The sequence below is a fragment of the Amaranthus tricolor genome, chromosome 9 (genome assembly GCF_026212465.1).
Source record: "Amaranthus tricolor cultivar Red isolate AtriRed21 chromosome 9, ASM2621246v1, whole genome shotgun sequence".
Taxonomy (NCBI): domain Eukaryota; kingdom Viridiplantae; phylum Streptophyta; class Magnoliopsida; order Caryophyllales; family Amaranthaceae; genus Amaranthus; species Amaranthus tricolor.
In genome coordinates, this window is record NC_080055.1 from 25,189,985 (window position 1) to 25,213,005 (window position 23,021).

At 33.6% G+C, this 23,021-nt stretch overlaps 3 protein-coding genes across 3 annotated transcripts; 1 reads left to right on the top strand and 2 right to left on the bottom strand.

Annotated features, from left to right (window-relative positions):
• Positions 1 to 2,865: 2,865 nt before the first annotated feature.
• Positions 2,866 to 10,880, top strand: LOC130824374 (D-3-phosphoglycerate dehydrogenase 3, chloroplastic-like). The gene is made up of 4 exons (XM_057689353.1): positions 2,866 to 3,688; positions 9,021 to 9,508; positions 9,598 to 9,693; positions 10,031 to 10,880. The coding sequence occupies exons 1-4, from the start codon at positions 3,046 to 3,048 to the stop codon at positions 10,700 to 10,702; spliced, it is 1,899 nt and encodes a 632-aa protein (XP_057545336.1). The 5' UTR covers positions 2,866 to 3,045; the 3' UTR covers positions 10,703 to 10,880.
• A 147-nt stretch (positions 10,881 to 11,027) lies between these two features.
• On the bottom strand, positions 11,028 to 15,363 carry LOC130824372 (receptor-like protein kinase). The gene is made up of 2 exons (XM_057689351.1): positions 12,008 to 15,363; positions 11,028 to 11,701 (listed from the first exon to the last, which is right to left on the bottom strand). The coding sequence occupies exons 1-2, from the start codon at positions 14,994 to 14,996 to the stop codon at positions 11,349 to 11,351; spliced, it is 3,342 nt and encodes a 1,113-aa protein (XP_057545334.1). The 5' UTR covers positions 14,997 to 15,363; the 3' UTR covers positions 11,028 to 11,348.
• Positions 15,364 to 16,195: 832 nt separating this feature from the next.
• On the bottom strand, positions 16,196 to 22,886 carry LOC130824373 (dolichyl-diphosphooligosaccharide--protein glycosyltransferase subunit STT3B). Its single transcript, XM_057689352.1, has 6 exons — positions 21,855 to 22,886; positions 20,792 to 21,325; positions 19,963 to 20,417; positions 19,468 to 19,590; positions 18,313 to 18,372; positions 16,196 to 16,612 (listed from the first exon to the last, which is right to left on the bottom strand). Exons 1-6 carry the CDS (start codon positions 22,770 to 22,772, stop codon positions 16,483 to 16,485), a joined length of 2,220 nt encoding a protein of 739 aa, XP_057545335.1. The 5' UTR covers positions 22,773 to 22,886; the 3' UTR covers positions 16,196 to 16,482.
• Positions 22,887 to 23,021: the final 135 nt, after the last annotated feature.

Below are 23,021 nucleotides of genomic sequence, written 5' to 3' on the forward strand. Positions count from 1 at the left end.
ATTTTTATTTACAACCATAAGGGCCATAAGTATTATAACCCTTAAAAAATATTAAAATAAAGTCAGTAAAATAAATATAAAGACTACAACTAATAAAAAATATTTTAATAAAATTAGTGAGAAATATATGGGAACTACATATAATATATAAATGTTAAAATTAAGATACTGAAAATATATATAGGGTCCAAAAGCAATATTGAAATATTAAAATGAGATGAATAAAGTTAAGTATGTCTAAAATTTGTGATGTAAATAGAAAAATTCGTAAAAATAACAAATAGAACGATTTAAAATTACAAATTGAAACAACATTAAAAACAATTACACGATCACAAAAACTTGGACGAGATCGTCACAAGTTAAGACAAAGGGTGGGCCGGCTCACTTCACGTGCGTATAACAACATTTCAATTTTCTTGACATTTATCAATTTTGACCTTAAAGGTATCAATTTTGAAAATTGTTACCTTTAAGTTCAAAATTGATATCTTTAAAATCAAAATTGAAAATGTCCACAAAATAAAAAATTAAAAAAAAACTCAAATTATTACACGCGCTAATTAGACTAGCCCAAATTAACAGTCTCTTTATGAGAACATCTCGTCCAAGACCTGCTATTACACAATAACTCTTATTTTTTAATTACAAATTAATTTTTAAACTATAGTCATTGGGTGGCACTCCAAATATTAACATCAACATCCTATTGACTGAATGCGCCGCCTATCACCACAACTCTACAAGTCCACAATGTGGCAGACTTTTTTTTAAAATGTAATCCCTCCCTTTTTTTTTTTTTCATTTTACTTTTTCACGCATTTCAAAGTAAATTTTAAGTCTGGATATCTTTTAATATGCATTATAAAAAATTGTAAAAAATATAATTAAATTTCTTTTGCATCAATTTTGTCTTCAAAATATGCGTCAAAAATCAAGTTTAAATTTCTCTCTTCTAAAATGAAAAATCTTAAAGTGGATAAACAAAAAAAACGGAAGGAGTAACTATTTTTATTAGCAAAAAAATGGATAAATTAGTATTTTAGGGGGAAATGAAAAAATTTGACTTATACATTCATTTCTTTTTCTCTTTGTTTGATAAAATTATTACGTCATTTACTTGGTTAAAACAAAATATTCAATCATTTCCTCTATGCAATGAAGTTATTATTCTAATTTACAATTATTTGAATAAAATATTGTGTTAATTTATTAATTCAATAACTCAGAGTTCTAGCTATTATTTAAAATAAAAGTGAACAATATAAAAAAACGAAGAAAGTTATTAGGCCGTTACAATTCGTCACATAATTTCCACTGTGGCCCACTCGTGTGGACACGGGAGACCCGTGGGCTTGAGACTACAAATTCACGAGTCAAGAGCGTTGACTTGCACATACACTTGGTGAGGTTCATTATTTCCCAAAACCATATGGTAGTAGGAAGATTAGCTCACCCACTATATATACAAGTCAACAACCCACTATTTTATCGATGTGGGATCTTGTCTCACATGTGAAGTATTTCCAACACTTCCTCCTCACATGTGAGCCACATCATACCAGGAACCACCTTCGACTCTGATACCATATTAAATTAGACTGGACTTATTGTGAATGCCAGCATATTAACAGGGAACACAAGTGCACACACTTCATAAGCTAAGGAGATATATACCATCCCAAAACCATATGGCAATGGGAAGAAGGTCTCTAATAGCTTATAAAGCGTGCATACCATTTTCAATTTATCGATGTGAGATAACTCATCTCAACATCCCCCTCACAAACCTCCGTCAAGTTCGCATGTGGGAGTAATCAATTAGGGTAGGAACGCCATTCTTTTCGAACCTACCATTTTTAAATTGTTGATCGAACCATCGGCTCGGATACCATGTAAAATTAGGCTGGACTTATTGTGAATGTCAGCATATTAACGGGGGGACACAAGTGCACACACTTCATAAGCCAAGAAGATATATACCATCCCAAAACCATATGGCTGTGGGAAGAAGGTCTCTAATAGCTTATAAAGCGTGCACACCATTTTCAATTTATCGATATGAGATAACTCATCCCAATAAAAGTGGTCTAAAATTTTACGATATTTACTCATTTTTCAATTTAGTCAAAATTTTTCAGTTTTCTTCATCTTGGTTTGGTCGAAATCTGTATATTATTTGTGGTTAGTTTACGTATATTGAATTTATAGTAGTATTCGGAAAAGCATTTAAAATAATATATTAATCCATTTTTATAAAAAAATTTAAATAAAATTAAAAGTAAAATTATAAATTTTTTAAAGAACAATGTAATGATAAGAAAATAATTTACTAAAACTCTTGACATGTTAGGTTGGCTCAACAACAACAATGAAAATGTTTTAAACCTAAAAAATTGTGATCCACTACCTAAATCATTACTCTAAACTCTCCCTATCATTTTCAAATCCTACTCTTGGTACTCTTTTGTTAGACAAAGTTTTTCGGTGAGACGACTTAAAATAAAAAACTTATATTATTATAATATGTACTAAAAGGAGCTATTTGACCATCTATAAGGTGCGTCTCTCAAAAATACTGTCGCATACAACTATTTTATGCTTTTAAAATCATTTTTAGTCCACCATGTTGACATAAATTCATACAAAACCCTTCATTTAAAATTCTTTAAATTTCGATTATCAATTCCATACGGTCTAAATTTATACAAAACTTACTCAAAATCGATATATCCCAGTATTTTGAGATGTGTAATGACACCCCCAAAAGTTTGAACTTTAAGAAATAACCGTTCTTTTTAATAAGCCCAGTGACCCCAACAAGCACCTAATAACACATGAAAATATCCCATAATTAGATGTCGTCTCCTCTCCCAAATAAAAACTAAGCCAACTCCTTCCCAATCCCATTCATTTACATTCCTATATATTTCTCCCATCTCAATTCTCAACAACCCTTAGTCAAAAATCATCAACTCTTTTTCCTATTTTATACCCACCCTTCCACCATTATTACCATCCCCACATTTTTTGAAGCACACAAAAATGGCTTCCTCTGCAACTTCCCCTTCCATCTTCTCATCTCTCACCAACAATACCCATTTCCCTAAATCATCATCATCATCATCGAATCCAGATAACCTCTCTTTCCTCAGTTCTTCAAAAATCTTCCGTAAAATTTCACTCAAAAATCCAAAAAATGATCAACTCAAAACAATAAACAATGCTTTCAAATCAAACACCATTGATCTATCACCATCAATCGAAACTTCTCTCAACGATCTTTCAAACGGTGCAGGATTCAAACAAACCCGACCGACGATCCTCGTCTCCGAAAAACTCGGAGAAGCCGGGATTTCCGTTTTGAAGGAGTTTGGAGATGTGGATTGTATTTACGATCTGTCGGCGGAGGATTTGTGCAGTAAGATCTCGCAGTACGATGCGTTGATTGTTCGGAGTGGAACGAAGGTGAATCGCGCGGTGTTTGAGGCTGCGAAGGGGAAGTTGAAAGTAGTAGGACGAGCAGGTGTTGGGATTGATAATGTGGATTTGCATGCTGCGACGGAGTACGGTTGTTTGGTGGTGAATGCGCCGACGGCGAATACGATTGCGGCTGCGGAACATGGAATTGCGTTGCTTACTGCTATGGCGCGGAATGTGGCCCAGGCTGATGCTTCCATTAAAGCTGGTAAGATCCATTATAAATTGTGTGAACTATTATTATTAATTATGTTTGTGTGCCATTGTATTTTTTTTGTCGTTTTCCTTTTTTTTTATATGAAACAGCAAATAAAATGTTAAAAATTAAATTAAATATATAAAATATGATAAAAATTAAAGATATATCGTAAATAATAGTGGTGAATTCTTAGTTTCAAACTTTTTTATGCAGTTTAATAATATTAATTTAATCTTTTATACCACTAATATTGTAATTAATTTCAGATGGAAGAAATATATTTTAGAATGGAAAGAGTAGATATTATAATATTGCTGATTGAGATCTTATTAAGTTGTATAATACTAATATATATTTATGATATTATTTTTCTAAGAATTTTTATTTATATATCCTAGATCAATATATGAAAGGATCAAAATAGTGATTAGTGTGTAAAAACATATAATGGTGTCACTAAAAATTTAAAAAAATGGAGAGTAAATATCAAGTCAAATAAAAAATGACTAATTTTAGTAAAAATTTTCATTAATAAGTAATTTATGCAATTAACTTCATGATAATTTAAAACAACTACAAACTAATACCCAATTGACAATGAGTATGAACTTTGTTTTTCCAATTTGAGAAGCAACAAACAAAAATAATGATAATTAAGGAACCCACTTCAATAAAATACTTCTAAAATAATCTAATAGATCTTGTGTAATTTTTAGTCAAAAATGTACCTCTGATCTACTCACTTTTTTTTTTTTTTTTTTAAAGTTTTAAGCAATTTGTAACCCTTAATATGTCTGTTTATACATTATAAAATATTTATAAATATGTATAATGCTCCCTCCTATTCGTCTCTCATTTACTTTATTCACTCTATTCAATGCACTTATTCAATCCTTAATATATTGAGTTATATACAATCAAAAATTATAAAAAGTTGATATTAATAATCTTTACATCAAAACGAATCAAATAAGATCTCACATGACTATGTTTTAACTTATAGATTAATAATAAAATGCAATTTAATAGTGATAGAGGAATAGTGTCTCAAAAGTAGATGGAACATCTAAGGTGAACAAGAGGGAGTATAAAACTATTTATTAAGACAAATATAATAAAATTTTATGAGAAATATATAATAAGATGAAAAAAAATAAGTTAAATATGAAAAAAAAATATAAGGCGAAAGTCATGAAAATATAAAAATAAAGCAAATTCAAAGTTAAATCTAATGATATGTTGAAAAAATAAAGCACCTTGGCATATTCTTTTTGTGAGACAGGTGTCTATTCTTTTAGTTGTTGATGAACATAATATCAAATTTTATATTTTTTTTGCTCATATACTTGCTACATTTGACTTTATGTAATTTAATGTGCTATTTTAATTATTCATATATTTAACTATGTACATCTAAAAATTATAAAAAATTAATATCATAAAGTATGAGATTAGATGATTCAAATAAAATTTCATTTTATTATATTTTTTTTAATTAGTCAAAATATATAAAATAAATTTTAACACAAAGGAAGTATGATTGAATCTCTATTCACTTTCTACGGATTAAATTGCACTTATGATACCATCTATTAATAGTCTAATACCAAAACTTCGTATCAACTAAATACTCATAAATATTAACCGAAAGGAGAGAGTTCAATTCAACCATAAAAGTAAACTAAATAAAGAGAAATGTTCACAAAATGAAAAGAAATGATGGGAATATAGCATATGAAAAAATAAAAGTGTTCTAATGACCCGACAACTTGATATTTACCAGATCTTTTAATCGAATTTAACTTCACTCGACTTCAGACGAATATAAAAATATGTAAAAATCAATATGAGCATAGGACCTAATTCTGAAACGACTCCAAATACATGATCCAAAATCAATCAATGCCCTCAATGATCACTTTTCAACAAAGCCTGAATAAAGTAAAAGCCAGAATAATTTGATGAAGACCGAAAAAGATCAAAAGTAGGAGGAATATCATGGATGTAAGAAAGGTAACAGAAGACCCAGAAGAATAACAATATTTTTTTAATAAAAAGAAAAGAGCTAAAAGGTTTTGGAAAAATATACTCTATTTATTTTTAATTTGCGGTGATAAATAGGAAAAATTACCATGAATAATATAATTTTTTGTTAATTTTTTTTATAATAGTGTCAACTATTGATTAATCATGAATAATACCAACTTTAATTTATTAACTAATTTATCAACTTTTTTGTCTTATAATTACCTATATTTTGATTTTTAACCTATATTTTCTAGGAAAACACCCCTTTAAGTTGGTATTATTCATGGTTAATCAATAGTTGGTATTATCTTAGGGAAATTAACAAAAAGTGGTATTATTCACGGTAATTTTTCCTGATAAATATGTACCGTTAGAGATATTAATGATTAAATTATTGTATTTATCAATATAATAATTTAATCATTAGCATCTTTAACTGTACATAATTAAAATTTAAAAATTGTAAAAAATTGATAATTTTTATATTGACATAAATCAAATAAGATCTCATTTAACTATATTATAAATTAAAAATTAATAATTAATGCAAGAGTAATTGATAATCAATATCAAAAACCAAATGTGACTAATAGCTCAAGTAGGAAAGGATATCATTTTGGGACACAATCCATTACTTTAACATATTTTTGCCACCTATTCTCTTTATGTGGGGACAAAATAAAGTGCAATAAATGTTGTTAGAAAAAGATGATCAAATTTTCATTTTAAAAGGAGAACTAGAAGAAAATTACTTGGTTTAATTTTTTACACTCATTTATTATAAATTATAAATATAAATAAAAGTTGACATAGTGTATAAGAAAAATCATAATCAAGTGAATTTATTAAATTTTTTTCTTAATACCTAATTTCATAATATTAAAAAATTATATAGTATTTCATCTTAAATACTTAGAGATATCGAAAAAAAAAAGATAATAAGGAATTGGCTAACAAATGTTTCATGCATGGGCGTTGTTAGTAGGAATAATAATATACTTCTATTCAATGTTTAAATAGTTTAATATATTTTGACATTTTCGATTTATGTAAATTAATTTTTTTTTATATTATAAAATTTGAACGAAATTTATCGATTGACATTTTAGTTTGTTTTACGTCAACAAAAATAAAATTAAAATAAAATTTATGTTTAAATTACCTTGATATTAATTAAAATGACATAAATTTTATTTTACTTTTTTCAAAATTAAAATGAAAATAATCATCGAGATTTTAGATCTACTCTAAAATCAATTTTCTTGTACCAAATCACCGATAAAGTAGGAATGTAGAAAGCATATTCCTCAAGCAGGCGTCCACTTTATTCTTTTTTGGCGTCTAAGAATTGTACTTCTACTAACTATGAATCTATAATTAATTAATTATAGTTGTTCAAAATAAGATACAAGTTCCATTTGGATCTGGAAATTTTTCGATTTTCAATTTCTGTTTTGTTTTTTGCTCTTTTTGCTCACATAAATATTTAAGTATTTTTGCTCACATAAATATTTAAGTCCATGTTTCTTTCTTTCTTTAAGCAAAATTATTTTATAAATTTTGAAAAAATTATTTTGGAAATATGCTTGGATTTTCAAAGTCTAAATTAATTAATAATTGATTAGTTATGCAACTTACATGAAGTTAAAAACTTTATATAAAATTATAATGCCCAACAGACTAAATAGAGTTTTTTTTTAATTTTACATATATAACATATAAATAATAAAATATTAAAAAATTGGATGCGATTTTGTAAATCACAGTTCGGATTTGCTATTCGATTTTAAAACTGAATATTCAATTCGAGTCCGAATTATGCTGTTTTAGATACCAGATATACCAAATCAAATATTTTTGCACATACCAAACTATATTTATTCAAAATTCTAAAGCACACAGCTCTATGCCAATTATACTTTGGGTGTTCAGCAAACGGCTGATAGTTGATTACAATGGCTGATTTGACCAGTTGGTTTTATTAACTGATTTGACTAGCTGATGTTTAACCCGCTGCTATAAGCAATTTATTTAAAAACAACTTATTCACAAAAATAAGATGTTTGAACCAACTAATTTGCCAAACATTAGAATTGAATGGTTTGACCATTCAACTTCCTATTTGAATTAAAATAAGCTAAAATGGCCCAATAAGCTTTTTTTTTCTACCCCTTTCACTTTTCCCATATATTCTTATGATTGAATTTTAAAGTTTTCTGTTATTAATAATTTAAGATACATTATAATCTGTAGTATAAAAGAATTTACTTTGTTAATTTCGTAAATACACTGAATCGATGCAGTATTGGCTTGCTGAGTTTGTCCATATGTGTAAATTGATCTTTGTTTGACAAGACAGAAGAAACACACAATTGTTTTTTGGTGACCAAAAATTCCTAATCAATCACCGCTATTTGTAAATCATTATAAAAGGATAATAAATACTAATAAAGTAAACCAAATAAAAAAAATAAATTAAAATCCTAAAAACTCCATCCTATCAAATACTTCCACATAAAGGAGATTTACTAATATTACAAATTATCGTTATTTACTTAGACTATCTCTTCAACGACAATGGGTAGATCTTGTCAGTATTATATGTGAGCATTGTATAAATGTTGTCATCAGATCGCATCTGCAGATCCAAGGCTAACATTACTTCCGCTTTTCTCAACCTATTATACTTATAATTGATAGTGACATTTTCTCACATAATTTATCATTATATCGCTATCAATTGCAGGTATTTCAAAACAGATGTAACATCTTACTAAAGAAATTAATATGGAATAATAACTTGAATAAAGAAGAAATAATTCAATGTTGTACGAAGTACATATATAATAGAGTAATAATTTTATTAAAAAAAAACTAACAAGTTTTGTCATATAAATAGAAATAATTATTTTAAAGTGTACAAACATTTTAAAGTGACTTAATTTAGTTCATAAAGACTGTTATATCACTACAAAGCCAAATTTAAAAGTTAGAGTGATTTTATAAAGTTGATATCAAGTCGAACTTAAATTATCTTGTACACTTTTGAAGCCTTTGTAAAAATTTATTATAACCTTTGGTTAACGTTGGTGTGCTTAAACAAAATGGCTTCTAGAAACTTTTCCTCCACAATACTCCTACTTATGTGAATATGTAACCTGAATTATGAGCATTGCATTGAGTAGATAGAATCAAATATCCAAAAAAAATCCTAATTTACAAACAATACAACTCATACTTATATACTTAAACCATATATGTTGTGTGATTTGTAAATATCATCATGGTATTAATACACTCTATATACATACAGGAAAATGGCTAAGAAGCAAGTATGTAGGAGTGTCTTTGGTGGGGAAGACATTGGCAGTTATGGGATTTGGAAAGGTCGGATCAGAAGTTGCTAGACGAGCAAAAGGACTTGGTATGCATGTTATTGCCCACGATCCTTACGCTCCAGCAGACAGAGCCCGAGCTGTTGGTGTCGAGCTGGTATCCTTTGAGCAGGCTGTGTCCACTGCTGACTTTGTCTCCCTACATATGCCCCTCACCCCTGCCACCAAGAAGATCTTCAATGACACCACCTTTTCTAAAATGAAGAAGGGTGTGCGCATCGTTAATGTTGCTCGGGGTGGTGTGATCGATGAAGATGCTTTGGTTAGGGCTCTGGACTCGGGTATTGTTGCTCAGGCAGCACTTGATGTGTTCTGTGAGGAACCCCCGTCGAAGGATAGCAAATTGGTGCAGCACGAAAATGTGACTGTAACACCTCATCTCGGAGCCAGCACCAAAGAAGCTCAGGTTCGTCTTTTTGATCTTCTTGGCTATACATGTACGATGTACCTCCATTTTTCCGTTTTTACTGATATATACGCGTCTAAATGAATCAGGAAGGAGTGGCTATCGAAATAGCTGAAGCAGTTGTCGGAGCATTGAAAGGCGAACTCTCTGCAACTGCGGTGAATGCACCGATGGTCCCTGCAGAGGTAATTGATAGACCTCTAAAACAATATTTCATTACCCCAATGCCATGAAGTGGCTCCCACCTAATTAGATGTACGCAACCTTACCCTAGTTAGTGATAACAAGAAGGTTGTTTCCGATTGTCTCTTGGTAGCAACCAGCAAATATCACCTGCAAGGTTGCAACTTCACATAAATAGAAAGCGCACATGATTTAACAGGCCATCGTAACAATCCATTATGATTCGAAATCACAAAATAATAAATATTTGGCCCATTGAAATAATGGACATTGACAGACCTCCATGAGATTTTTTTTCTCAAGTTTAAGTACTGAGTAGCAAGAATTGTTATTTGGCAGGTTTTATCAGAATTAGCTCCATATGTCCAGTTAGCAGAGAAGCTAGGAAGACTAGCAGTACAACTGGTGGCCGGAGGAAGCGGAATCCAGACCATCAAAGTGTCCTACAGAACAGCAAGAGGGCCAGATGACCTCGACACCAGACTCTTGCGAGCCATGATCACCAAAGGCATCATTGAGCCGATCTCTGATATGCACATCAACCTTGTCAATGCAGACTTTACCGCCAAACAGAAGGGTCTCCGCTTAAGTGAAGAGAGAGTATCCGTGGACTCCTTCCCCGAGAATCCAATCGACTCAATCCAAATCCAAATCCCGAATGTGCAATCCAAATTCGAGAGTACAATCCTGGAAAAAGGAGATATAAGCATTGAAGGAAAAGTAAAGGACGGGATTCCCCATTTGACTTGTGTCGGGTCATTTGCTGTGGATGTGAGTCTTGAAGGGAATATTATACTTTGCAGGCAAGTTGATCAACCAGGCATGATTGGGAAAGTAGGGAACATCCTAGCCGAGCATAATGTGAACGTCAATTTTATGAGTGTGGGACGGACTAGCAGGGGGCAGAAAGCTTTAATGGCGATTGGCGTCGATGAAGAACCCGATATGGATTCCCTTCACAAGATCGGTCAAATTCCTGCAATCGAAGAATTTGTGTTCCTTAAACTTTAGGATCAATGTAGCAGATATTATAGAATAAAGGCTGGCTTCAAATATCCTGAAGCTCTAGACTATGTTGGAGACCCCCCCATCCCCTTTATTTTTAGCACCACTAGTTGAAGAAAAAAACAGACTTGTGTTTGTTAATGTTTCTATAAATCATATCAATCATAATGTCATTATTTGATTACCATAACGTCTAAATTAGCGTGGTGCATCCATGGCTGTTTAGTCGTCAAATATAAGACAAGATCGGAGTTGGTTTCTTCCTTTACTAGAGCATGCACCTGTGATACACCAAGTTGAACTTTAAAAAGGATTGATAGACTACCCATATCAACAAGGAGCATCTTCTTTTAAAGGAGCTCATTTACTAAGAACACCACAGTTAACGGCGCGTTTCCATCGGCGGCTTTATGTTATTAGCTTCAAGTTAGCTTCTTGAGAGAAACTTATGTCGGTTTCCTTGATGTATCGGCTTCAATGAGATTGCTAGATGTATGGCTATGAATTGATAAACTATTTTTCGTTCAAACACTAAAACAAAATAAAGCGAGGAACTAAATTTTCGCTTGATTAAGTACACTATGACAGCAAAAACGACTAACGCTTACAGAGCATGATATAAACAGATTGAAAATCAAGAAACTTGAAAAATCTAACAAGATTTGTTCCCATTGGCATATGAATTTCCGTCCTCTAAATTCTTCACGACATCTCTCATGCTTGGTCGTTTGGATGGTTCTCGTTCGGTGCATCTCAGAGCTAAAGAAAGCATGTCAGATACTTGTTCTATAACCTTTGAATCCAGAAAATCTTCTCGAATGGTTTCGTCAATAATATGATCAATCTTTTCGGATGAGTCTAAAGCTGACCTGACCCATCCAACTAAATCCATTCCTTCGGGAAATGATTCATCTACCGCCTTCTTTCTGCTTAACAGTTCGAGAACTACAACCCCGTAGCTGTATACATCCGACTCTTTACTCCTCACTGTTGCAAAAGCATTTTCTGTTCAAGAGACATAGTTAACTATTTAGAAACACAAAAATTAACCATCAAAACACGAAAATCGACTAGAAACAGCTTTCACTAGAGCAAGCATCTTGGTATTAATCAAAAAGTGCCAAGTGATTCGCTAATCTACCCGCGAATCACAAATCAAAAAAAGTAAATTGTCGGTTTTGGTCTATTTTTCCACACAATTTTGAGCGAATTCTGAATTCAGAAGGCGAATTAGCCGGCAAATTATGCTACAAGCAAAACAGAAGAGCAATATAAAAGGAGTCAAATAAAGGGGTAAAACCAAAATTCTACCTGGGGCAATATAGCCGGTTGTCCCCGGAACTGCAAGTGATTGTACAGCAGTTGATGATTGGTTTAGAAGCTTTGCAATGCCGAAATCTGAGATATGAGGCTCCATTTCAGAGTCTAAAAGTATGTTCTCGGGTTTAATATCTCGATGTACAATAACGGGATGACAATCAAAATGGAGGTACGCCAGTCCATGTGCAATTCCAAGAGCGATCTTGTATCTTACATCCCATGGCAATGAACGAGGATCGGTTCTTTGGAGAAGATCACGAAGGCTTCCGTTTTTCATGTAATCATACAATATTAGGCCATAGCTTTCCCTTAACCAAAAATCATTTAACTTAACTAAATTTCGATGCCTAATCTTCCCTAGTGTCTGTACTTCACTTATCATACTCTCATTTGCACCCGTGTTCCCACCAAATTCTAGCTTCTTGACAGCATACACCATGTCCGGACCCAAGAAAGCTTTGTAAACTGTTCCATGAGATCCTCTCCCGATGATGTATTTTTCGTTGAGATTCTCAGTAGCCTCGATAATTTTGTTGAACAAGAAGGACGTACCTTCCTGATCCAACATCTCGACATTTTTTCTTTCTCTTTCTTGACCTGTGACACAAAGATAAATAATCAACACGACAAGAATCAAAGTAAAGAGCAACGACCCGAGAGCTATAACAGCAATGTGAATATTATCCAAGCCACTCTTATGCTTGCTCCCCGAAAGCCCATCACATGGGCTCATGTGTTGTATTGCTCTACAATCAAAACCCCAGATATGCGAACAGTCAATACAAAGTGCCGGGTTTCCTAAGAATGACGATGGCGATGAGTTCAGTAAATTCAACAGTGTTGGGGGGATCGGGCCTGAGAAGAGGTTATACGAGACATTAACCTCGACCAACGAAGGCATATTACCAAGAATTTCCAAGGCCCCAGATAGATTGTTGCGCGACACATCAAGGCGCTCTAGATTCGTCAATGTTCCGAAACTAGAAGGCAATTCACTGATCAGTTGATTGCTACTAAGATTCAAAGCGTATCTCAAATTCGTCAACGACCCAATTGAATAAGGAATCTGTCCTCCGAATCTGTTGCCTCCAAGTTGAAGTTCTGATAGCATTCGGAGTTCAGATAAAAACGAAGGAACTCCCCCGGTGAGCCTATTCTCTCTTAAATCCAATACAGATAGAGCTGTCCAACTTTTTATAGCAGACGGGATCGAACCGTTCAAGGAATTGAAACCCACATCAAACTGAAGCAACTTATTGCACTTCCCAAGCTGAGAAGGCAAAGGTCCTTCCAAATGATTGTGGGAGAAATTCACTGCTCGAAGATTCGTCAAGTTTCCAAGCTCCGATGGTAGGAATCCCGTAAGCTTATTCAACGACAAATTGATTGTTGTGATACGATGACAGTTTCCAAGGCTTGCCGGAACTTTCCCTTGTATATGATTTTCACTCAAGTCCACGAATAAGAGACTCCGACCATCAGAAAATTCTGGAAGCCCCCCGGTTAGATTATTTTGTTCTAGTCTCAACCTAACCAAACTCGAGCAGGTTCCGATATCAGGTGGTATGCCCCCACTAAGCATGTTTTGACCCATGTCCATAACTTTAAGTTTTTTGCCGAAGCAAAGGTGCAGAGGAATTTCACCCGTAAATCTGTTATTTGTGAATTCAATCTGCACCAAACTACTATTAATCCCCAAACCTCGCGGTATGATCCCCGAAAAATGGTTATCATGTAACGAGATGTTCTTAAGGTTCTTGAGTTCTGTCAGTTCCAGAGGCAACGACCCTGATAGGTTGTTACCATAAACAATAACATGCTCAAGTGTCTTGATTTTCCAAACCCCAAGTGGGATCTCTCCGGTCAGGTGATTATCAAACAGTTCAAGGCGGCTTAATTTTCTTAACAACCCGAATTCCGATGGTATCTTCCCATCAAGCTCATTCTCTTTAAGCTGTAAATCAGTCAAAGATTTGCAGTTTCCTAGCTCAGGCGGGATCTTTCCCGACAAAAAATTCTCCGAAAGATACAAAACCGTGAGCTCGGAAAGCAGACCTAATGAAGGTGGGATACTTCCTGTTAAGTGGTTGTTAACTACAGCAAAAGTTTCCATTTTGCTACAATTTCCCAAACCTTGAGGAATAACTCCATGAAACTTATTAAAGGACAAAACAAGTACCCTTAAATTCTCACACCTACCCAAACCTAAAGGGATACTACCCTGTATGTTGTTAGAACTTACATCTAAGTATACCAAATTATCAAGGCTATTTAGACTCTTAGGCAATACACCCACTAATTGATTTGTATTCAAATAAATTTCTTCAAGAGAAGAACAATTTCCAAGAGAAGATGGTATTAACCCAGATAACTGATTCTCATAAAGGTAAAGAGAAACAAGTTGGGTAGCATTACCTATATTTGAAGGGATAGTACCCTTAAGCTTGTTAGTATTCAGAAATATATACTTCAAATTTGGATTATGAAATAAAGACTCCGGAATTTGAGATGTCAATAAATTATTATACAAACTTAATAACTGCAAATTTTGCAAATGCCCTAAAGATTGAGGAATTTCACCACTCAAGGTGTTTGATGAAATGTCTAAATAAGAAAGAAAACTACAATTGGAAATCTCAACAGGAATTGTCCCTGAAAGTGAATTAAAACTAAGATCAATTGATTTTAAATGAGATAATTGACCAATTTCTGGACTTAAAGAACCAGAAATGCCATAATTAGACAAGTTAAGAGAAATTACATGTTGGGTTTTTTTGTCACATTCAATACCTACCCATGAACAAGAGCTCAAATGGGTATTTTTCCAGCTAAGTTTCACTGAATTTGGAACAACCCAGTTAGTTAATAGTGATTTTAAAGCTAATTCATCTGAATGTACAGCATATACAGTTTGAAATAAAACAAGCATGAAAAATAACAAGAGAATGGAAAAATTGCAGCAATTTGTAGCTTCTGCCATTAAAATGTAACATGGGTAAGAGATAGATGAAGAGAAAAGTACCAATTTTGGAGAGAGGAATTACTTCAAGTAGAGATTGAAAGAAAAAACAAAGGAAGCCATTAAAGCTTTGAGATTCTGGAGTTATAAAAACAGGTCTCTAATTCCTAATACAGCCACAGGATGAGTTTACTGAATAATAGGACAAGACATAAAAGGAAGTTATTGCCTTGATGTTGAGAATTGTACATGGTGCATGCCGGGCTGAGTTTCGGGTGTAATATCTTGTGTCGGGATTGATTTCAATTCTTGTACGTATGTTATATGTGGGTTATTTTGGGTATAGTCGGGTCGAGTCTAGTTGAGTCATATTCTTATAGACAGTTTTAAGCCTCGTTCTCATATTTATATAGAAATGTCTAAATTTGATCCGATTAATTAAAATTGAGTATGATTTGACTTGACCTGAAACGCATACACAAGAGACAAGACCCTAAATTAACCGGACCCGAAATATCGTAATCAAAATTAGGCCGAAAAATTGAATGTACACTTCGATGTCTATCTACTCATAATAATGGCCGATAAAAGCCATTGTTTGAAAGGAGAAAACGTAGGTGTGAAAAGGAATAAATACTTCCACACGGTTTCAACCTTTTATGACCATTGTCTCTCAATTTATCTGAATTTGTAATTTAGTTGTTTGTGTATGTGTTAGCCAACTTACTTAGTTGGTGTGAACAGGTATGAACATTCAATTCCTTCTTTCTCAAAATTCAATACTGAAAAGAATTCAGATTTCAGAATATTTAGATTTGATTTCATAGAGCTGATATCAAGATTTCAAATCTTGGTTGTCTACAAAATCTTCATAGAATACATGCATCCTAATTTTAACGGAATCGGTCTTGTATAAACATAGTGCACAATAAACGTGAAAAGAGTTCATTGTCAAGAAACTTGCTTTTGCCCCAGTGATTGCATAGGTATTATTTGAAATTATATTGTATAATAAGTCTCCTATGATTGTTTCTTATGGGGATGACATAGAGATTAGCGAGTATTTTGACGAGGTATTATAAAGAGGGGTTTATTCAGTCACTGGGTCAATTTCGATTAGGTGTTTCAAATCAATTCAAAATCGAATTTTGTATCTACATTGATTTTTACATAATTGTAAATAGTAAGTCAAGTCAAATCCAGTTCCATTAGACGGTAAGTGAATATTAAATTATCATCCAGTGAGACTATGACGATCATTAATGGGGTTTAAAAGATGATCACAAAAGCCATATTGCAAATGCAAGCGAGCCGAGTAGGGTACCATAGTTTTTTTTTATCAAAAATACCTAACCAAAAACCTGTCATTGTAGCAAAACTAGACTAAGCAAAACAAAGCTGTTCCTACCTCATCATCAAAATTCCAAAGTCACAAAAATAATTCTTAACTTATCATAACATCTATCTCCCTTGTTCAACACAAGGTTATTTCTTCTGTTGATGAAACTTACCACCTATTTTTAGGTGGTTTGACTTTGTATATCCGAACTATCCAATTTGATGTTGTAAATGCTTCTTCCAAATACTCGAGTTTCACATCCTTGTTTCCGATTTCTACACCTCTAGCACGATCATATCTGCCACGGAAAAACCATGCAAAATATGTATTAGTGAGCACGAAAGCTACCAAGATTGAATAAACATACAAGAAAGCGAGAGTCCCTTAAGAGGCATTTGTTTTCGAAATATATCCTAAAGCAAAAGCATTGTACAAACTAGATTCCTTCAATCCTTAATACCAACCAGTAATCACAGGTGAAAGAGAACGAGGTTTGCTAGGTAGATAACTGTGATTTACTAATTTACCTGTAGGTGGCAAGTATTTATAGGTCTATGACTTCAATGATATTGTTTTCCTTTTCTGTTTTGATTATTTTATTAGATTTTCTTTTGTCTTTTATGGTGATTAACAAATCACCGTGATTAACTTAGATTTTCTAAAAGAAAACAGACGCATGCAACGGATGGCTCCTGGACACCTAAGCGTGTCCAACTCCTTATCGAACCACTAGGATCAACATACTAACTTGTTTGGTCTTCACTAACAAAACACAACGCCAAAATTCTTATCCCAAGATATGAGATCAGTTACATGAACCAAAAAAATCATTATAAGAGATCATATACGTCTCTTTAACAATTTTCCTTTTCCATTCATCCCAACGCTATACGGTTTTGACACAATTCCACTATATCCTTATTTGCCCCCTTCATTTCCTTATTGATCTTTGCTCTATTATTTTTTACTATATTAATATTACATATATCGACACATTGACAACAATTTCACCATGTACAGTTACATCATAATTCAGGACTGAATCTTTTACGATTTACATGAAAGTTACCCTCTAACAAATAAAGTATTAAAAGGTAAAGAAATTTTGGTTTTCATTGATCAGGCAAAGAAGTACGACTAAATAACAAGAAAAGTCGTTTGGTGAGCTATGGCAAATAGAGCCATAGAGGCATACCACATAAGTATATCACTTATCCAGAATATATACTAGAAAGTAAAAACCAGTGTTAGGAGTTAGGACATGGGAGCAAAACTAATGGGTTTCTAATCATGATTAGTCTACACTAAAGTTTTACTTTGAGCCCTTTCTTGTTCGCAAACGTCCTAGACAAGATAACCAGACCTATTCAAGCAATGGTTCTATGGTGCACGTCATAGCCGGTGGCATCATCCTAGTAGGTAAAACTAGAGATAGTGTCAATGCTAAGTTAGAGAGATGTGGAGGCAGACATTGAAATCGATTAGATGTGGAAGTAGTCAATGATATGTTAATTTGGTCATGTGCAAAAAAGACCGGAAAAAAAAAAACAATGGTTAAAAAAAAATAAAAGATTGAAACTTTGAGAGGCTTAAAAAGAGAAAAGATAGGCCGGAGATGATCTAAATACAAGGAGTGAAAAATGACATAAATAATTGGGATTTACAGGACAAGAATATATCTATATGATTATTGGCATTGATTTTCTTAGTTGAAATTAGTACTATCTATAAAAAATAATCTTTGTCCCAAGCCAATTTGTTTCGATACATTTATTCTGCCCCATATTTTTGAAATTAAGACTTTGGCCTTGTTGCATATAACCATTGTTATTTCCGCAACATATCACCACCCTAATTTATTGCTACCAGACATGCAATAACAGGTATAAGCGGTCATCCTTACTCTGATATGTTCAATAACTTTACGAATCATCATTTTAAGAGAAATATCAGATTGAATCAGAACCCCATAGAAATTACACTTTAAAATGAACTTACCCAGTAGGCTTGCCATATTCTGTGCGCAGCTCTCCAAACCGGTAGTAGCATAATTTGTACCTACGATCCACATAACTTAAATATGAGAAGTTGTGTACTTCATGAACTTAATTTAACTTACTAGAAAAATAGTGAGTCAATCACAAAAAAAGAGACAACTTCCAAAGGAAAAGTATAGAATGAACAGTGGTAGAAATTCCCACGCATTCTACAATTTATTCCCCGTCTGATTCCAAGGTTGTCAGTCCCAACAACATAAAGCATAAAGGCAAGCAAAACAAAAGAACTCTTGAGCTATAATGTGGCATTTATCAGGTTCCAAGCATCTAAAGCAAACACTATGTATATGATTATGATTAAATTTTACCTAAGAAAAAAGGTCATGAAGTATACGTGAGGCCTAACTATACTGGATGAAGAGCTTTGTTATTACTTAGCATGATTACAATTTACAAAAGCATAACATTACCCTAATGCAAAGTGCACCCCACTGTATGCAACACCCATAAATAAGAACTGCACAAATTAAATTCGTCATTTTACTTGAGTGTGTTATTGTACAAAATCAATGAGTTCAGAATCTTATATGGCCATACAGGGACAGAACTTCAGGCCCAATCAGACATCACCCCAAAAAAAGATAAAAACAAAACACAACTTAGACCTCATGGATCAAATTTGCAACATTGAAAAAAGAAAAAATCTGTATGAGTGACAGATACTTATATTTGATGTTACATTCTTGGAGAACGTGTCCTAGATTTCCCTTCGATAAAAAACATAAAAATAATATGTCATCATCCTAATGGCAAATGGCTCTTGACTAGAGTTGTGCGAAGAGGGACAAATGTACACAAGCTTATACTTGTAATAACAAAGAAATTGTTTCCAATGACCCTAGTTGCCAACATCGTTAGCAACTTCAGATAAATAAGAACTGCAAACGATTAAATGAGTAATTTTACATTGTACATTATGATTTGGAAACAGAGAACAAGTGAATCTTTGGCTCCATTGAAAATGGAAACTATCAATTAGTAGGATTCACCAAAATATCCAGCCATATACTCTTACTCAAGATAAAAAGAAACAATAAAGCACTAGAGCTCTCAGCAAAAATTCTAAAAGATATTTCGGAATAATAAGTGAACTTACATGAGACAATTTAACATCTTAGGAGCTGCGCCTTTGTCAACACGGTACTCTCCGTTGACAAGATAATCAGGCTCTTTGATGACAGGGAAAACTCCACCACCAATTCTTACCATCCACAAAAATCTGAAACAGACATTACAAAGATAACAATTAAGGTTTCTTTGTGGAACTGTAATTGTATTAAAAAAAATGGAGCAGCCATCAAGAGGAACAGGTCACAAAAGAACACCTATAACGGCTATTCCTCTGAAATACGTTCAGAAGTAAGCTAAGAGATATCAGCACAAATCAATTGAATCCCTGCCTAATAACTGTGAAAGGATGTGAAGATCCTATTTCAATATTCAAAAGTTTGCCACTGTGTTTTAAAAAACTGATCACTGTTAACCACGTAGATTTCTTTCATAAGTATTTACGTAAACCTTTAGCAACAGACAGAATACTCCAAATTTCCTATAGCAAACATAAGACAATATAACTATCATAAGAACGTACTTGTTAATATCATCAGAGGAATAGCCAGTTACACCGCCAAATACGACTAATACGTAATCCACATCAAGTGACTGCATAATTTCGTATGCTTCATCTTCATAAGATGACATTGCTCGTCCAACTGTAGCAATGTGTGTGTTGTTCCAGGTGTTATTATCTACAATGACTGTCCTGTTTCCCATGGCTGTGATCTGGTAACCATAGTCCCACCATGACATCACTTTTGCATCAGCAGGAGTATTTTGTCGGAGCCAGTAGTACGCCTCACGGTAATCATCAAAGATAACTCGGTTCCCATGTGCACCCCTCGCAGCTAAAACTATTGATGGGGATGAATAAGCCTCGGATGTAACCCACGTACAGTGGATAACATATCTGCTGAGCAAGTAGAATGCACCAAGAAGCAATCCAATAGCGACATTCCTTTGAGAAGGTAATGACTGATCAACAGAAGCCTGCTTCATCAACAAAAGGAACAGGAAGAAGAAAAGAAGATAATGAATGAGAAATGCAGCACAAAAACATAGATTCCACAGTCTAATTATAATAAGCAAGTGTTTTAAATTCTATACCCAGTCATTTCTTCAAACTAAATAATCTCACTATTAAATTCAGAGCCAAGAAAGATCTTTAAAGGTCCAGGTACCCAAAATATAAACCTATGTATGCAAAAAAACAAATAAACCTGTGTCTATCATAGCATCTAACCAAAACATAGTGCCTTGAAAGATTTCAGCAGTCAATCAAACATGGAATGGAGACGGGCAAACTACCCTGGGAAAGCATATGCTCGGAAACACAAACAAATATATACAGTAGCTCAACACACCTTTGAGGAAGCCTTGCCACTAGCACTTCCTTTAACAGAGCCAGAGTGGACCTTGCTTTTTGACCTCAACAATAAAGTCAAATTCTTAATAGTTGCAGAAACAGCAATAGCACTTATAAGGCAAACTGCAGGGGTGGCAACTAGGATCAAACGAACCATAACACCAGCAAAATACATGCTGGTCAAGCCGTACATAACAATAAATATGGTGGCATCTGACAACCTCTTGAAGCAAAAATATAGACCTGCTGGGAAAAGGAAAAGCAGAATATGGAAATCAAACATAAATGATGACCAAGCTGTAGGTTGATGCTCAGAGACAGAAGCAATTATCGGGATATGATCTTTAGCGTAAGTTGGATCCAAGAGAGAGTAAAATCGTCCTGTCCATGGGGAGATATAGCCTGATGCACTGCCCACTCCCAATACAACAACGCCCAAACTAATTGCTGAGGTAACCGTTATCCTCAAAAACATCTGGAACAGCTTTGTATCACTTAAAAGGTGCTTCACCCAATCCAAAAAGTAAAACACCTGAACATACCCAATTTCAAATAAGTGCAAATACACTAATGTGCAAACAAACATGAAAATCAATCAAAAATGCTTTCAATCAACTAAAAAAGTTAAGCACTTTAAGGGTGTTTAGTTTTCGGGGAAATATTTTCTTCAAAAACTGTCTTCCCCATTTTCCATTCTTGGATTTGACAACAGAATTAAAATGGGAAAGCAAAAGAGTTCCCATCACTTTGCAAGCATGTCCCTTAAAAAATGAAAGGAAAAAAAGTTTCTCCACCCTTCACATTTTCAATAGCTTCATTTCACTAACGACTTGTTTGGTAGTTCGTATTAAATAGTGGGATTGGTAATGCAAATTCAATGTAACTTAGAACTTTCATTTTCATCTGCATTTGCATTGGAAAATAGTTTCCTCCAAACCAAAACAAATGAAAAGTAATCATCATTTGCATTTTCCATTGAAAAATAGCTTCCCAAAAAAAATTATTTCCTCTAAACCAAGCAACCCTTACTTTAAAACGAAAGAACATAAGAAAAGCAATACCTGTATCAAGAAAAACACTCCCATAGCCGCCATATGTTCACCAGATTGCACATGTTGAAACCCAACAAATCGAATTTGCATAGCCAGCAACATTCCCACCACATACATACAATTATAAGCAACATAAAGCCTCATTGAATACCGCCCGGTTACCAAAAGCACAAGCACATACAATGGGATCAAATTGATGATAAAAACATAACCTCCCCAAGCTGAAACCATATAAAAGTACCCAAAAGCTGAGGCCAAAGCCCAAGCAAGCGAACCGGTATTAACAGCCTTAACAAACAGATAAAATGTAAGCAACAAAGCAAAAATGGCAACCCCTTCATTATCATAAGACCCAGCAACTGATCTAGATATATAACCAGGACAAATAGCTATCAATGCTGCGGCAACAAGACCAGCTCCAGTATCCCAGATCTCTTTACCGAAGAAATAAGCAACTAATGTAGTATTCGAAGCGAAAAAAGGAGCAGTTAAAACACAAACCTCACGAATATGAACTGCAAATCTAAGAAATCTAAGACCCCAATAGATCAATGCAGCAGTTACCATAAGACCTGGGTAAAGAGTACCCCCAATGATTCTTCCTAAAGGATACCAACTTTCTGAATCAAACCAATTCCAAAATTCGTAAAACCCTTTTTCAGTGAGGAAAAGGGTAGTGCGATAATTGAAATAAGGATCAAATTCATGGATCATACTCTCATAACGAAGAACACTGAAAAGACGAGTGCTGAAAGCGAGGATGTAAACGAGGGAGAGGATGGTAACCCTAATAAGAAATTCTTGTTGTTTGGTTTTCAATTTTAGGGAGCTGAAAGAGAAGTTGAAGGTTGATTTGTTGAATAATGGATCTGTAGATTTGGAATCTTGAGGTTTTGCTCCTCCCATGGCTTCCGCTTTGGTAGCCATTGTTGATCAGAGATTTTGATCTGGGCAATTGGAATTGAGGATTTTTCAGTTAAATTGGGGAGATTAATGGAGTACACTTGACTTTTGACTTTCTTTGGGGTTATTGGAAAATAAAAAAGAAAAGGAGAGAAAAAATAAAAATTTGGTAAAAAGATGAATATGAAGTGAACCGGTTATCCGGTTTTAATTGACAGTTAAGCTAGTTGGATTAAGTTTGTAGTTTAAAAAATGTTGTGAAACTAAACATTG